Source organism: Saccopteryx leptura, chromosome 2, assembly GCF_036850995.1.
Source record: "Saccopteryx leptura isolate mSacLep1 chromosome 2, mSacLep1_pri_phased_curated, whole genome shotgun sequence".
Taxonomy (NCBI): domain Eukaryota; kingdom Metazoa; phylum Chordata; class Mammalia; order Chiroptera; family Emballonuridae; genus Saccopteryx; species Saccopteryx leptura.
This window is the reverse complement of record NC_089504.1, coordinates 181,578,233-181,595,098: the sequence shown is the minus strand read 5'-3', so window position 1 is coordinate 181,595,098 and position 16,866 is coordinate 181,578,233. Positions and strand designations below refer to the sequence as shown.

At 49.1% G+C, this 16,866-nt stretch overlaps 1 protein-coding gene across 1 annotated transcript in view; it reads left to right on the top strand.

Annotated features, from left to right (window-relative positions):
- The window catches only part of SLC6A13 (solute carrier family 6 member 13), a 56,991-nt gene extending 40,566 nt beyond the window's left edge, over positions 1–16,425 (top strand). Inside the window, exons 5-15 of the mRNA XM_066369558.1 lie at positions 1,007–1,091; positions 2,000–2,132; positions 3,011–3,145; positions 9,386–9,489; positions 10,757–10,881; positions 12,515–12,627; positions 12,911–13,048; positions 13,835–13,937; positions 14,407–14,507; positions 15,499–15,669; positions 15,979–16,425. Coding sequence (XP_066225655.1) covers positions 1,007–1,091; positions 2,000–2,132; positions 3,011–3,145; positions 9,386–9,489; positions 10,757–10,881; positions 12,515–12,627; positions 12,911–13,048; positions 13,835–13,937; positions 14,407–14,507; positions 15,499–15,669; positions 15,979–16,101 — 1,331 coding nt within the window. The 3' untranslated portion in view covers positions 16,102–16,425. The remainder of the gene's footprint in view (positions 1–1,006; positions 1,092–1,999; positions 2,133–3,010; positions 3,146–9,385; positions 9,490–10,756; positions 10,882–12,514; positions 12,628–12,910; positions 13,049–13,834; positions 13,938–14,406; positions 14,508–15,498; positions 15,670–15,978) is intronic.
- Positions 16,426–16,866: the final 441 nt, after the last annotated feature.

Sequence of the window (16,866 nt, the reverse complement as noted above, 5' to 3'; positions counted from 1 at the left end):
TCAGAAGCCCTGGGGCACCAGAAGAGATGGGGTAGATTGAATAAGGCCTTGGAGGCGACTATAGGGGTTTTGGCTCTTTTCTCTGAGTGTGATCAGAAACCCATTGGAGAGTTTTGAACTGGGGTGTGATATAAAATGTGCCTTAAATTTTAACAATATCACTCTGCCTGCTGTATGGAGATTGACTAGAGAGACCGGAGTAGAGTCAGGAAGCCAGCTGAGGAGACAGGGGATGATGGTGACCTACACCAGTGGTGAAACTGAGAAAGTCAGATTCTAGATATTTAAAAAATAGACCCCAGTCACTTACAAGCTAAGACAAGCCATTTCTAAGCAGACTCAATTTCTTCATGTGTACAGTGGAAAAAAACACCATCTGTCTTAGTATTTGAAGATTATTGTACTAACAAAATATAAAGACAACAACAATAACGTGAATGCTCTTTGTGAAACTCCAAAGTCATGTACAGAAAATTAAGGGCTACTAGTTATTCAGTACTTTATAGACATGTTTCATTTAATGCCGTATCAGTCCTACAAATGGCTAGTTTTAGATCCATTTTAGAGATGAGGAATGTGAGACCGAGAGCCACACTGTGAGCCAATGGAGGGTCTGACCAGAGCCTCCTTGCACCTGTCTCTGTGCTCTTTAGCAACTTGACTGAGTAACTTCACTAGAAAGCTTCTTATTGTTCTTCAAAGATTGTGACTTTATACACAACAGTTACCTGGAAATATTTATACTTTGAAGCAGATGGCACATAGAGCATCTTTCTTGATACCATCTGATCCTGCTTTAATAAGAGTATGTATTCAAAAAACATTTAGAAACCTACAAGTAAAAGCATGGAGGAGAGGGTGATGGGGCTCTGTTGAGGTTATGCTTTGTATGGACAGCTTCAGCCCACTTTCTTCCAGATAACTTATTTCCATTCTCCTAGAATTTCACCCCAAAAAACTGGCTAATGATTTTTCTTTTGCTTCCTTCCCTGGGACCCATGAATAGAACATTGTGTGGAATTCCAGAGGACCAATGGCTCCCTGAATGTGACCTCTGAGAATGCCACCTCTCCTATCATTGAGTTCTGGGAGTAAGTGAAGCCGGTTTTTTTATCCCATTGTGGGCTGTGTGCTCGAAAGGAGGGTGCGGGGGTGGGATCACGCAGTGGGGACTCTGGCCTTGTCACCTAAGTGGCTTTTTTCTGTTGTGCCTATATTAGTGGTTATTTCAGAATTGGTTTCAGCCTGACCAGGCGGTGGCACAGTGGGATGTGGAGGACCCAGGTTCGAGACCCCGAGGTCGCCAGCTTGAGTGCGGGCTCATCTGGTTTGACCCAAGGTCGCTGGCTGGAGCAAGGGGTTACTCAGTCTGCTGAAGGCCCGCAGTCAAGGCACATGTGAGAAAGCAATCAATGAACAACTAAGATGTCGCAATGAAAAACTAATGATTGATGCTTCTCATCTCTCTCCGTTTCTGTCTGTCTGTCCCTATCTATCCCTCTCTCTGACTCTCTATCTGTAAAAAAAAAAAAAAAAATTGGTTTCAGTGGTGAAAAATTTTCAACTCACCTGCTTTTGCTCTTTTACGTGTCTGCTGCCGTGTCTGATGGTGCACACGCCTATGGTCCATATCTGCAGCTTCCTCCCTCTTCGACTGCATGTGTGTTGCCTCTTCTCTTCCCCTCCTCCCAATACTGATATTAATCTAGGGCATGATTCCTAATATGAAACCATCCTAAAATCCTGGTTGAGAAAATATGTGTTTGCACCTTCTTCTCTAGGTTAAACTGGTACTCGGCTTCCCAGAGTAAACTAACCTGGGATCAGTTGAGATCTGCCTCTTTTTATACGCCCCCCCATCTCTGGGCAAAGGAAAGCCTCATGGATTCAGGTACAAAGAGCTGACAAGCTTTATATGGCTCCACTGCCTGAAACGTGCAGGCTGGAAATGGAAGCTGGCAGCAGCAAAAGTGGAGCTGGCTCACCCTTCTCTCCCCAGGAGGCGGGTCCTGAAGATCTCTGATGGCATCCAGCACCTGGGGGCCCTGCGCTGGGAGCTAGCCGTGTGCCTCCTGCTTGCCTGGGTCATCTGCTACTTCTGCGTCTGGAAGGGGGTCAAGTCCACAGGCAAGGTTTGTGTTGGAGAGCTTCTGGCTCTCTATCCCAGGATGCTCTGCCCTCACTGGGGGTTCAATTACCCAGGAGTTCCCTAAGTTGTGGTCCAGTTAAGGATGGGAGGGAATGACCTAACGAAGATTTTTGTGTCTTGCCCTTCTTTGATTCTGTGCCTCTCTTGAATTCAATCCCAAATCCTTCTGGTCTTTGGAGAAATTAAATGGAACTAAGAGGGAGAGAGAAGATGAGCACTTCCGGAGGAATCTGACCTTGGGATATACCACATATGTGGGCACACTGCAAACTGAACACAGTTCCTGTCTCCCTAGTTCATTCAACATTTCTTTGGGGGAAAAATATTCTGTTAAGACCATTAATCTCAAAATGATTCTCAATCAACCTGAGAAGTCGGGTGGACTTGGCCCTCGAGTGTATGAGATGTTAGAAGGGCATTCTGAGTTCTGGACTCTTTCCTCAGAGGCCTTTAACCAGGCTTCCTTCTTAATCTGGCTGCCTGGCTGCACTAAGCTTGTAAGCTCCGTGAGGACATGTGTTACAGATCTTTTCATACCTAACCGCCTTTGCCATAATTCCAAACATATTTGTTAGAAGAATGCTAACATTCATTCAGTCACTCAACAAATATTTATTGGGTATGTGTCAGGGGAGGGTGGGTGCTATAGGCTGGAGGGGGAAGCGAGAGGAGAGGTTGTGGGCTCCCAGCACAGGGGAGGTGGAACTGAACAGTTGCTGGGGTGAGAAGCTAGGAACAGATGGGAAACTCCTTAGACCTCTTCTGTAGGTGGGGGCTCCTGCCTCTGGCCTTGCTGCTGGGTCTCCAGCCCCCTCCCTTCTAACTCACTAGTTTCTTACCTCTCATCTGTCCCTTGGCCAGGTGGTATACTTCACAGCCACGTTCCCTTACCTCATGCTGGTGGTCCTGTTAATTCGAGGAGTGACGCTGCCTGGGGCAGCCCAAGGGATTCAGTTCTACCTGTACCCAAACCTCACACGTCTGTGGGATCCCCAGGTAAGAAGCCAGAGACTGAGGTTCTTGCATGGCTTTGCAGGTGCTTGAGGTTCAGACCTTCCCTGTGCTCTGTTGAGCTATCCCTGCTCCTGGCCCAGCTTTAAAGTATCCATGGTGGGCAGGGAGGGTTGCAGATGTTTGTTAGCAGCTGTTTGTGGTCCCCTTCTTAGCTTACAGTTGTCAGAAAAGCCCTGAGGTCCTAGTATCATTCCTCAGAAGCAGCAAATATGTCACTAACAGCCTTTACTCACGGGCTAGACCCATTTTCCCACATCTCTACCCATTCCCTTTTTGCATTTTTTTCCCTTGGCAATCTTATTTCATTCCTTTCTTTTTGTTTCTTTTCTTTTCTTTTTTTTCCTATTTTTCTGAAGTTGGAAATGGGGAGGCAGTCAGACAGACTCCCGTATGCACCCGACCGGGACCCACCCGGCATGCCCACCAGGGGGCAATGCTCTGCCCATCTGGGCCGTTGCTTTGCCGCAATCAGAGCCAGTCTAGTGCCTGAGGCAGAGGCCACAGAGCCATCCCCAGCGCCCGGGCCATCTTTGCTCCAATGGAGCCTCGGCTGCGGGAGGGGAAGAGAGAGACAGAGAGGAAGGAGAGGGGGAGGGGTGGAGAAGCAGATGGGCACTTCTCCTGTGTGCCCTGGCCGGGAATTGACCCTAGGACTCCTGTACTCCAGGCTGACGCTCTACCACTGAGCCAACCGGCCAGGGCCCTGACCAGTTTCTTATCATCTCCTGTTTGGCAGCCATTTTGAAAGCTGGCAAAGCCAGGAGGTGTCAAGGGCTTGGGAGCATGGGTCAGCTCCCCTGCAGACTCTCTAAGACGTGTTACCAGCTCCGTGCCCTGCCACGGCCTCCCTGGGGAGCACGTGGACAAGTTAGAGCTTCTCCCTTGGTGCTGGAGATTGCTGTCTGTGCCAGCAGCCCTGAGGAGACTAGGCTGGGAGGTGCCCAGGACAGAGAAGGTGAACAAGTAGATGGCTATTTAAACTTTTTAAATAGTAAGGCACCAGCACAGGCACTGACATTACTGAGAGGAGCAAAAGGAAAGGGAGAGGCACACACTTCCACAGGTCCTCCAAGGCCGGGATGCAGTTCACACAGAGGCGACGACTGCCCCTTGTCAGAATTTGGGATGACTCAGCAGTTCAGTTATTCTCAGCCTCCCAGCCACCCTGGCGGAGTTATGAGTTCTTCCATCCGGGAGTCTACCAGGGCTGCAGGAACTCCCACAGTCAGAAACATCCCCAGAGGATCAAAGAGCCTTGCATCCTGGGTATTCTTCAGTGATCTTCTGGTGGGACAGGAGCTTATCCTTCTCCTTATCCCATTTCTTAGATTGCTGCTGTGCCATCTACACACGGGGCACAGGGTTGCAGTCAGGCTTTGGAGTCAAACTGCAGAGCCATAAACATTGGAGCTAAAAGGGCTTCAGAGGTTATCAAAGCAAACTCCACACTGCACAGATGAGCAAACCAGGCCCAAGGTCACACAGCAAGTGGCAGGCCAAACAAAGTGCATTTTTATTTTGTGAATCATAAGCCCTTTGGTTTATCTGGAACCAAAGGTTTGTGATGGAGAGTAGGTAGCAAGCAGGATGCTGTGGGGCAGCAGAGTTGAGGGAAGGCTTTGAAAGACAAGTGTAGAGTTTGGCTTGGTTCCCCTGTGCAAAAGGGAGCCATTGTGGTTCAGAGCAGTAGAGGTGTAAACCAGAGGTATGGCTAAGCTACAAAGCCCACCTTTACTTAGAGGGCAGGCTGGGAAGGAACAGTCATGTTCAGGCCAGGAAACAGGCAGGTAGGCTGAGAGAGAAAAAGGAGAGAGGGTCCAATATTTCTGGAACTGATTTGTGGCTTCTGTGATCAGTACTTTGTTTGTCCTGATCAACAATTTATAGCTCACAATTAGTGAGGGTTTATAGTGTACTTGGCATTAAGAGCCCGACAGATTACATGCATTATTTCAGCTCACCCTCACAGCAGATCAACCAGGTATCCTTATTTTATAGATAAGGAAATTAAGGCCTGAGAACGTAAAGAACTTTCCATCCTTACATCTGCACCTAGAATACAGGTCTGAATAATGACAAGTTCCACATACTTTATGATCTCTTGAAAGCAAAATCCCCATCTGTGTGTATGTGTGTGTGTGTGTGTGTGTGTGTGTGTGTGTGTGTGTATATATATATATATATATATATATATATATATATATATCTCCCAGCAAATATACAGAAGGTAGACCAGATAGCTTTGAGTGTTAATATGGACATAATTCTGTGTCCAGGTTACTACAGGGAATGAGAACTCTTTTAAATCTGCTCTCCGGGATACTATCTTCCAACCCTAAACAGCTAGCTATAGGCTTTGTAGGGAGCATATGTCTTCTAAGTGCTCTGAGGCCATGGGGAGGACAATGTTTCAAGAGCCAGGCTTGGTCCTGAGCTTTCGAGCTGCCTGCCTTGTTAGCTGCCTGGTCCTGGGCCCATGCAGAAGTGAGGCCTCTGTTGTCTGTGAGCAGAGCAAGCCCTGCAGGGTGAGGTGCCTGCCAGCGCACTCACTGAATGTACTTGGCATTCCCCAGAAGTGTGATAATTCTAACTGGCATTTGCCTGGCATTTGAGAACGATGCAAAATTCCCGCTAGCTAACACAAAGACCAAACACATCTCTCTAGCAAGCACTCAGTGTCGGAGTGGGGAGCCAGGCAGAGACAACACTGGGTTATCTGGTTTCCTTTGGCCAGGCTTTCTGTGTGCCAGGTGGCTGCCTGTGTTGGTGCTCCTCAGGGCTTGTCTCTCTCACTTGGGGAACGGCCACTGGAGACTCAGGACTTACCAGTGCAGTGCATGCTTTATCCAGGCACCTGTTTCTTTCCTTCTGTCTGTCCTACTGCACTTTGGTAGATTGGTAAAGGCAGGGGCTGGGGGAGTAGGGTGGCCAAAGGGCCTTTGCTGAACCTTTCAAATCTCCATGCTAAACTATTTTAATGAAGGATTTATTTAGGGAGGAGGTTGGAACCATTGATTAGAATGAGTCCTTTTATTCTGATATCATATACTGAAATCTGTGATACCTCATTATCACAGAAAGGTGGGCTGCTTTCTGAATAACCCAATGACAAACAGCAACCCCAGCTGACACACATATCTCCTGCTTGTTATTTGCCAAGCACTGTACTACAAAAGTGCCACAGTGTGATCCTCCCATTAATCCTGCTGGGAGGTAGATGTTAGTCCCATTTAACAGATGAAGAAACGGAAGCTTAGAAAACTGAAGGAATTTGCCTTGAACTAGAAAACTAGCATGTGGGGAAGGTTGGGTTTCATCCCAAGTAGTCTTTTGGGTTCTGTTGTCCTGATGACCATGATACTCACTTTCCAAGGAATATGAATTATTTGAGAGCTTTTAAGGGCTGTTGTCTATTATTCTAGAAGGTAGGATAAAGAACTATTTATTTATTTATGTGTTTGGCATTTTACATACATTATTTTGTTTATTATTATACCCATTTTCTTAATGAGAACAGTAAGGTTCAGAGAGGTTAAGTGACTTGCCTAAGATCATACAGCTCATAATTAATAGAGTTAGTAATTGAACCCAGTTCATTTTGACTCCAAAGCCCAGGCTTTTTCCATTACACATGATTGCCTTCCTAAAAATAGTAACTGTAATAATCCTTGGGGTGGGACTCAAAGTTGAACACATCTTTCCTGGACCTTCTGGAGCTCTCTCTCTCTTCCTCTGTGCCCCCAGAGAATTCTTTTTGCCCACACTCCAAGTATTTTTCACACTTGTTTTATTCTGGGTTAGTCTTCTGCCCCAGCTAAAGACACACTGGAGCTTGTTCCACAAGCAGGGCTCCGGCACAGGCAGGGAGTGGGTTGCCTGTGGTGGACCATAAGAGCTACTCTGCTGACTCTTCCAGCCTCCTCTGACCCCATTCCTTCCCCCATCCCAGTGGGCTTGCCAGGCAGCGGCTGTGGAGAGCTGGGGCTTGCCAAGCTCCCAGTGAGGGGGCTTTAGTCCCAGGCACCCTATCTGATCTTCGCACTCTGAACCCTCAGCCCTCCTGCTGCATTTTTCTCTGTTCTCGTTAACCTCTCCTCCCAACTCAGTCTTAGTCTGTCCCCCTCAGGGTGAGGTAAACTGCCAAGTCACAATTTTTCTTCCTAAGTCCAAGTTTGCAAAACTTTCTAACCACAGGATTTGCTCCCCCCTGCCAGCATGTGGGCAGCCACAGACGTCTCTGTGGGCACTCAACATCTCCCTGGTAACACGCGGGTCCGTCTGCACTCGGTGTGCTGCTAGGCACACAGAGTGCACATCCTAGATCTGCACGGCCAGTTTGGATCGATTACCTGCTCTCAGGACAAAGTGAGCCCCAGGCAGATACACGTGGCTGCCCAGCCCTTCATCTCCGACCTGGGGTAAATCTGTGCCTACAAGCTCAGAGCTGCTTGTAACCCCCTGAGTGAGCAGAAAGGAGAAAGAACAGAGTGCCCTTCAGACAAGAGGTCACTGAGTATGCCTGAGATGCCCATCCTTAGAGTGTCTGGGCCAGAGTTTTAGAAGAAAAAAAAAAAGGATTCAAAACATCTCTTTAACCTTTTGTGACATCACACCGAATTCTGCCAACACCCCCGCTCTTGTCTGCAGCTTCTTTATTTTCATTCCTGCCTTGTCCTCCTTTCGCTTCAGAAATAAATCCTAATGACTCCTCCCCTTCCCATTATAACTTCCCTCAGGTTTAAAGATGTCCCCAGGTGTTTCTACGCCTCGCCTTGTGCTATTTCTTGCTAGCTGGCTTCTGGGTGTGCCTCTGAGCCCTTTCCCTTGGTGACAGCTTCTGCCTCACAGAATTCCCTGGGCATGAGGGTCACAGCGGGCAGAAGGGACCGGAGGCTAGAGACAGTCTCTCCTTTCCTTCAGCACTTTCCCCTGCTCTTTTTCCATTCCTGCCGACACAGAAATATCACAAGAGGAGTGAGTGCCCGGTGGTTCTCTGTCGCCCACATCTGACTGTTCAGAAAGCTTTAAGCATGATACAGACTTCTGGGTTCTCTTTGAGCCTGAGAGTCAGTGTCTGAGCTGGGGGTGTTGGTCAAGGAGTCAGGGTGATTCTGGTGCTCTCCGCCTGCCAGCAGGTGTCTGAGACCCACTGTGATGCTGAATGAAATTGCACTTTGGTAGGGTGGGTGTGATTAGAGAAAAGTAAGGGAGACTGAGGGTGATGATGACAGGAGGGAGGCAGGGAGAGACGGGGAAGGGACTTAGGAGCTTTGGACAGAAGGAAGCTGAGCCTTTGGTGTGTGTGTGTGGGGGGCATTGGGAGCATAATAGCGGTGAAAGGGAAGTGGGCACCTGTGTGGGGTCTATTGGAGCAAAGCCAAGCAACAGACAAGAAACGGGACACAGAAATGTTGGGACAGCTGTGGGCAAGTAGAGCTCACATCTGAAGACAGGAGGTGCCTGGGGCGGGTCTGTCTCTCCAAGACCCCACCCCCTGCCGAGCTACAGGGTTGCCTCGTCCTGTTTATCTAGATGTTCTTTCTCTTTGGGATGTTATTTTAGCTGTTAAACCTAAATCATAACATGTGCAGGCTGGGGCAGCAGCTGAGATAATAACAGTAACAACCATACCCTATGTTTAGGGGAGAGCTCCCCCCTCCCCAAGGAATACAAAGCCCTTTGCAGACACATTTCTGCTCATTCTCTTGACTCTTTATGAGCTAGGGTTACTCTTCCTCTTTTTCAGACAGAGGGATTTGAGATACAAGGGGCAAAGGTTCATGCTGATGAGAGCAATAATATTAAGGACCCATAACCCCAGAGATCCTGTCCCTGGATTTCTTCCAAACTGGTCACTTTACCAGGAGAGCCCAAGACAGGAGCAAGTGGAGGCAGAAACAGGGCTTTGTTTCCCTGATGAAAACCTGGTGCCAGGTCTGGCTTCGAGCCCCCTCCCGCCATCACCCTCCTCCACCATGGATCCTTCAGTCTTCCTCGAATGCCTGATGCCTATGTCATCCTGGCAGTGCTCGAGAGACCCCATCTAGGGGCCCGCCCATGGAGCCTCTTGGGATAGCAGGATCGCAGGGGGCCTGCACAGGCTGAGGGCGGGGTTCTCGCCATCACTAGCCAGTGCCTGGCTCAGCCATGGGCCTGTGTGCTCCATGGAGTTCAGATGTCCTTGCTCCCCTGTGGTGCAGCTTCTTGCCTTTCTCTGTGTAGGTGTGGATGGACGCGGGCACCCAGATCTTCTTCTCCTTTGCCATCTGTGTAGGGTGCCTGACAGCCCTGAGCAGCTACAACAAGTACCACAACAACTGCTACAGGTGACTGGGGGCCACAAACCCGCATCACTTTACTGCACCTACAGCTGTGCTATATCTGGTATGATTTGGAGGTTGCAGCAGCTAATGGATTTGCTCACCCCCACCCTTCACCCCACTTCCCAATACTCTGGGGCTTCCAGTTGCTGAAAGGGGCCAATTGCAGGTCATGGGTTGGCTGGGAAAGCCCAGTGGTGCCCAGCCTGAACAGAACTCATGTAGAGGCTTTGGGCTCAGGAGTGTCAGCATGCCTGGGAGGTGAGTAGTCATGTCATGCAGTGGGGCCTCCATCTTGCCTGCTTTGTGCGTTTGCCCCAGCAAACATGAACTCCTTACCCATTTTTGTTTACCCCTTCCCTAGCTGGTGCCCCCTCCCCATGGTTCCCTTGGCCTACTTGGTTCATATAAGAGAATTTAAGCCAATTTTAATATTAGCCCAAAATGTCATATCAGAGATTTCAGAATCAAATTTAGATAACTAAGAATTGTGGTTGCCTGGGATTACCCAGGCCTATGTCCTTGACATTAGCATGCCACACTGAATTGTGTCACAGTGATGGTGTCCCAAAGGCGTGGTGTCAACATGGCAGGGGACAGAGTGGTGGGACAGTTAGTAATCTCTAGATTAATATTTTACTCCTTCAGAGCCTCATTCTTTTATTTATTTATTTAAAATTTTTTTTCTGAAGTGAGAAGCAGGGAGGCAGAGAGACAGACTCCTGCATGTGCCTAACGGCAATCCACCCAGCACGCCCACTAAGGGGCAATACTCTGCCCATCTGGGGTGTTGCTCTGATGCAACCAGAGCCATTCTAGCGCCTGAGGCAGAGGCCACAGAGCCATCCCCAGCACCCGGGTCAACTTTGCTCTAATGGAGCCTTGGCTGTGGGAGAGGAAGAGAGAGATTGAGAGGAAGGAGAGGGGGAGGGGTGGAGAAGCAGATGGGCACTTCTCCTGTGTGCCCTGGCCGGGAATCGAACCCGGGACTTCCACATGCCAGGCCGATACTCTACCGCTGAGCCAACTGGCCAGAGCCCAGAGCCTCATTCTTTTAGGACGACCTTGATTTATTCCAAGTCTGAGTTAGTAGAGTGGGTGTAGCAGAACCGTCCTTCAAATGCTCATTTTAATTCTGCCAGGCAGCCCCTTCTGGCCTGTCTCCTGAAAGGAACAGGCTCCTCTGGGGTTCCCCTTGGCTCTGGACTGCCGGCCTGAGACACTGAAGCCCTTTTCTAACCTGCTTGTTCCTATCTGCCCGCCTCGCCCACAGGGACTGCATGGCCCTCTGCTTCCTTAACAGTGGCACCAGCTTTGTGGCTGGGTTTGCCATCTTCTCCATCTTGGGCTTCATGTCCCAAGAGCAGGGGGTGCCCATCTCCGAGGTGGCAGAGTCAGGTGAGTGTTGGGGAGGCTCATGGCCATCGATTCTGTGAGCTTTGAAGCTTCACCAGCCGGATTCCAGAGGCATTTCTACTGTCCCCTTCCCTGTACGTGAGCTCTGGTCACCCTTCAGTGGATGCATCCTGGGAAGAGCTGGTAGAGGACTTAAAACAGTAATTCTGGCTTCAAAGGGTGAATGGGTACACAGTGAACATTTTTCCTCCCGCCCCCAATGTTATTAGGCCACCCATGTTACCAGGTTCACATTTATCCCTCCAGAAATAGTTTGGGCATAAATGAGAAAAAAACAACAACACATATCCATAGTACATACACATTCATTCATACATATGGCTATTTCTGTTCCTTATCCACTTTTTAACAACCAGTTGATAACATCTATATATACTGTTCTGCACCTTGACTTATTTTGTTCACTTTAAACTGTACCTCAGAGATAAGTTTATATTGGCTCATAGAGTTTCCTCCCTTTTTAAATGAATGCTTTTCTACCATACTGTCTTGTTTCTTCTTTTAAATAAACTCAAGGACTGGTCCCCTATTGGGTAAACTGTGAACATTGATCTTGCTCTTCCCCTGTTCCTGTGGACCACCCACTTGAACTGGTAACAAGACAGTTCTTATCACAGCATTTGCAAGCACACAGAGAGCCCAGTGCTGGACAGTTAACGTCGTTGACTCTTATCAAAAATGATTCAATTTTACTTTTATCAAGCACTTACTATATGCCAGGCACTGTGCAAAGCATCTGCCTGTACCATGTGATGGCAGCTTGTGAGGCAGGTGCTAAAATTGTTCCCATCTCATCAGTGTAGGGACTGTGACTTCCAGAGGTAAAGGACTATCGAAGGTCACAGGGTCCCACCCATTTTTTCCAAAGGAAGGTTCCTATGGATGAACCTAAGCCCTGGTGCGTGAATCTGTTCCTGCTATTTAAGCCAGATGAGAGGAACATTAATATATTTGAGAGATTGTACATCAGTGGTATTCTGAAATTAATGCCAGTTCACTGATTATAGGGTGACAGAAAAAGCCTCAGGGCAGAGGTGGCCGACTGGTCGCCCCAAGTGCAGTCTAGTTTTAGAGATGGGGTTTTTTTGTTGTTGTTGTTTTGTTTTGTTTTGTTGTTGTTGTTGTTTTTAATCCGTCTCCTCTCTAGAAGCAGCAGAACGATTGCCTTAACCTGATTGGGGGCAATGGCTGCCGATCTCATCAGGCCCTCCCACTCTCTCAGTTAACCCTCCATCTTCTTCATAAAGGACATAGTCTGCCTGGACCCTGAATTCTTTTTAAGTTTGAAACTTCTTGTTTGGACAATAGATCTGGAGAGTGAGATTGGGAGATTTGGGGTAGAACTTACAGAAATGTGTGTGATATGCCCCTTTCCGTTTTTCAAAGTCCTTGATACATTTAGCCTGTAGGTTCTGTTTCTGCCCATGAGACTACAATGGGTGGTGCCTTGGATTTTGGGAGCAGGTAGAGGTTTGGGTGGCTTCTCCTGGGTGAAGTGGTGAGGCTGGTAGTGGTGACGGCCACTCTGGCTGCAGTTATCCCATGGCGCCACTCTGGGGTTGCGTGTGGCCTGAGGTCACCCAGGCACTGGGTGTGTCCTCTGCTCTGTGTGTAGGCCCTGGCCTGGCTTTCATTGCCTACCCCCGGGCGGTGGTGATGCTGCCCTTCTCTCCTCTCTGGGCCTGCTGCTTCTTCTTCATGATCATCCTCCTGGGACTGGATAGCCAGGTATCAAGAGGTGGCCGCTGGGGGAGGAAGAGCAGTGGGCATGAAGTTGAGCTTGATGGACCTTAAAATGGTCGTAGACCTGGCGAATGTCAGACATGGACCCCTTCCAGGGACCAAGAGGAGCTTTGGAGGGTGGGCCAGATCTAACTATGCAAGGAGGGCTCTGGGGACCTGAGATAGGGAGCCTGGCAGGGCTGAGCCCAGGAGCAATAAGCCAAAGCTAGCTGATGGAGCTTATTTTGGGAGCTCTCTTTCCCTCCAATTCTTTTGCCCTCTCACTCAGTTTGTGTGCATAGAGAGCCTGGTGACCACACTGGTGGACATGTACCCCCGTGTGTTCCGTAAGAAGAACCGGAGGGAGGTTCTCATCCTTGGAGTATCTGTCATCTCCTTCCTTGTTGGGGTGGTCATGGTCACGGAGGTAAGGATCCAGGAGGCTTGAAAGTGGGGACTGAGTGAGGAGGCGGAGCAAAGGTGGACAGGCCACCTGTCAGGCGGAGCAGGCTGCTGGGCTTTCAGGACACTGGAAGCCATAGGAAGCACGAAGAGGGCAAATCCACCCATAGGAAGCACGAAGAGGGCAAATCCACCCATAGGAAGCACGAAGAGGGCAAATCCTTCCTCTGGCCTTTGGGCATTGCCCACATACTTTGGGGGCTGGAGGCGGGGTGATTTGGCTCCATGCTGAACTAAGAGGTATAGAAAGGATGGCCTTGGATTAGGAAAAACTGTCTCTCCAGCAAGATCTCATTTGCCAGGCAGCTGCAGTTTTAGGGATAAACTTCAAAGAGAGAAGACTATCACCTGGGGGTGGGGGGATATTCTGTGTGATGTCTCAGAGGAGGAGGAAGGAGATGGAACTTGTCAGCTTGGTGATATCAATGACAGACCCATCCTGATTTTTGCCAAAAAAGTGCACATTATGTCTTGGACTTCTGGATCCAAGACAACCCATAACTGTTCTCAAGGACAGCCTGAGAATAGCTATTTCATCTGTCATCCGTCCAAAAACAAGAATAAAAAATAATTATTGCCTCATATCTGCCTAGTGCCTTACAGCTTACAAACTACATTCTCCTTAATATCTATCCTCTGTGATCCCTACCAACCATGTTCTGTGCCCTGAGGGTATGAGGCTGGATGGCAAGGGGGAAAATCTGTCTGTTTCCCCTGGATAAAGTTCTGTTTTTCATCCCCTTCTTGGCAGGGAGGTATGTATGTGTTTCAGCTTTTTGACTACTATGCAGCCAGTGGCATGTGCCTCCTGTTTGTGGCCATCTTCGAGTCCCTCTGTGTGGCTTGGGTCTATGGTGAGTAACTCTCCCTAACCCCAGGACTCACCTCCACCCCAGGGCCCATAGACAAAGGAGAGACATCCACTGCTCACATTCACCTTTTCTTAGGTCTTCTCTCCTACCCAACCTCAAATATCTCAAGAATTCTAAATTGCTACCATTGGAAGAGCCCTCCAGAGATTGCCTTGCCTACCCTCCTAGTTATGGCTACACATAGACTCCCCCGATGGGCCCATATCCTGTCCTGTCCAAAACTTTTCAGCCTTTAGAACAGCCTCAATAACCAGAAAGTTATTACCTTTGCTGCCCAGTGCCAGCTCTGAATCCCAGGGAAGAGTTTTCTTCTAGCACTGATCAGTAAAGACAACCATGATACCCTCTGTTTATTGGTCCTTGCCCATCCTGGTCTGTGCAGGCCCCGTCCTGATACTTTGGATGCTAAAAAATGTCTTTTCTTCCCCTTCCTTCTTTCTCTTCATGGTAGGAGCTGGGCACTTCTATGACAACATTGAAGATATGATTGGGTACAGGCCTTGGCCTCTTATCAAATATTGTTGGCTCTTCCTCACACCAGCTGTGTGCACAGTAAGATAACCTTTAGGGAAGGAAGCCAGATGAAGGGATAGATAGATGGTGGTGGCAAGAAGCTAGGTAGGCTGTTAGCCTGATAAGAGACTTCTCTGTGGGGACTAGAAGTCATTTTAGATTTCCATTCATCCTCCTGTTGGACTCTAAAAATGAAAGCAAGACAGATGCTTCCTTCCCATTTTTCAGAAGGATAAACTGAGGTCCGGAGCTGTCAGACTGATTGACTAATACAACAATGTGAGCCTAATGTTGCCGGCAGAACTGAAACCCAAGTACACTGGGCTGCTCATAATAATACTGATCACAGCAATAATAATAGCAACAGTTACAGAGCATTGACCTTAAGCTGGGCACAAGTGACAGAGCATTGACCTTAAGCTGGGCACAAAGTACTTTATACTTTTTAACACACTTAATCCTCACAAAGATCCCACAAAGTAAGAATTGCTGTTACATTTATTTTACAGATAAAGCCAAAGGTGTTTAGCAATTTACCCAAGCTAGAAAGTGGCGGCAGGCTAGGATGCAGGCCCAGGTGACTTAGCTTCAGAGTCTGAGCCATGAACCACTCTGTGCTGCTTCCTCTGGCTTAACCCTTTGAGCCAGCAGTTCCCCTGAGCAACCACTGCAGGCAAGATGTAAATGAGGCCTCATGTCTGCCCTTGAGGTATTCAGTCTCCTGATGATGCGGGGAGACCTGACTGAAAGCACCAGCAGGCACACTGTCATGTCCTAATTGGGAGACAACCATGTGTAGAGGTGCCAATGGGTGTGGGGGCCCTGGAGGGACAAGGTAGGTGCCCTGGAAATACCTATTTGGGATGTGTGGATTTTGAGTAGAATGTGATGGAGTTGTAGGCTGATTGGCCCAGAAGAGCCTGAATGAAAATCTGGACTTGAAGCGTGATCCCGGCCAGTTCCTCCAGGGGGTGCTGAGGGCACAGAGCCCCTGCTTCCTAGCCCCTTTCTCTTCTGTTCTCACCCTCAGGCCACCTTTCTCTTCTCCCTGGTCAAGTACACCCCGCTGACCTACAACAAGAAGTACACTTACCCCTGGTGGGGGGATGCCCTGGGCTGGCTCCTGGCTCTGTCCTCCATGGTCTGTATTCCTGCCTGGAGCTTCTACAAACTCAGCACCCTCAAGGGCTCATTCAGAGAAGTAGGGGTTAGCAGGGAGGAAAGCAGTCAGAGGGGAGGAACCCTGGGGGTAATGGTGGATGGCTGCCTGCCAGGCCAGAGGTTGGTGCACACGGGGCAGTGAGCCTGGTGTGGGAGTCAGGGAGGGACACAGTGAGTGTTAAAGCCTCAGAAGGGGACTATAAGACACAGGCTGTTGATTGTAGGGCTGGCACCTGCAGGGCGCCATTGTGTGTGGGGAGTCAGGCAGACAGTGGTGATGGGGGCAGTGGGCAGACCACTCCCCGCAGCCCGCTCCCCCTTGCGGCAGCCACCTCGTCTCTCCTTCCAGAGAATTCAACAACTCGTGTGCCCAGCTGAGGAACTGGCCCAGCGGAACCAAGCAGGACCCTCTGGCCCTGCTACAACCAGCACATCACTTCTCAGACTCGCAGTACTAGAGTCTCACTGCTAGGGGGTAGGGGAAGGCCCTTGGACAGTGCCTGTGGGCCTGGTGTGAGGACAGGAGCAGCAGGGAAGGCAGAAGCAGTCCTTCTGTGCATCTCTGTCTCCCACTTGGGGTAGATAAGACAAAGGGGGTATTTTAGAAACCACCTTTAAGGGTGGGTGCCTCCCACTCTGAGTTCCCTGCCCCAGGGATTGCTAAACAGGTGTGATCCCCTTATAGTCCCCTTTGGGATAGGCCAAGGAGGAGGACACTGGGTGAGGGCTGGTGGGTGGGCTGAGAGGTCTCTTCGGCTTCTGGGATCTCTTACCCTTCACTCCATTAAACGCCAGTTCTTCCCACTGACTGCTAGAGGTTCTGCCTGGTTCCTGCCCCTCTGCCTTGCTGCCTGGACCCCTTCATTACTTTAAAGTTGTGGTTTAGAACAGTGGTCCCCAACCCCCGGGCTGCTGACCGGTACCGGTCCATGGGCCATTTGGTACTGGTCCGCAGAGAAAGAATAAGTAACTTACATTATTTCCGTTTTATTTATATTTAAGTCTGAAGGATGTTTTATTTTAAAAAATGACCAGATTCCCTCTGTTACATCCGTCTAAGACTCACTCTTGACACTTGTCTTGGTCACGTGATACATCTATCTGTCCCACCCTAAAGGCCGGTCTGTAAAAATATTTTCTGACATTAAACCAGTTTGTGGCCCAAAAAAGGTTGGGGACCACTGGTTTAGAAGACTCCTATCTCTTTCCCTCATCAAATTCTTGTGGACCAGGAGCA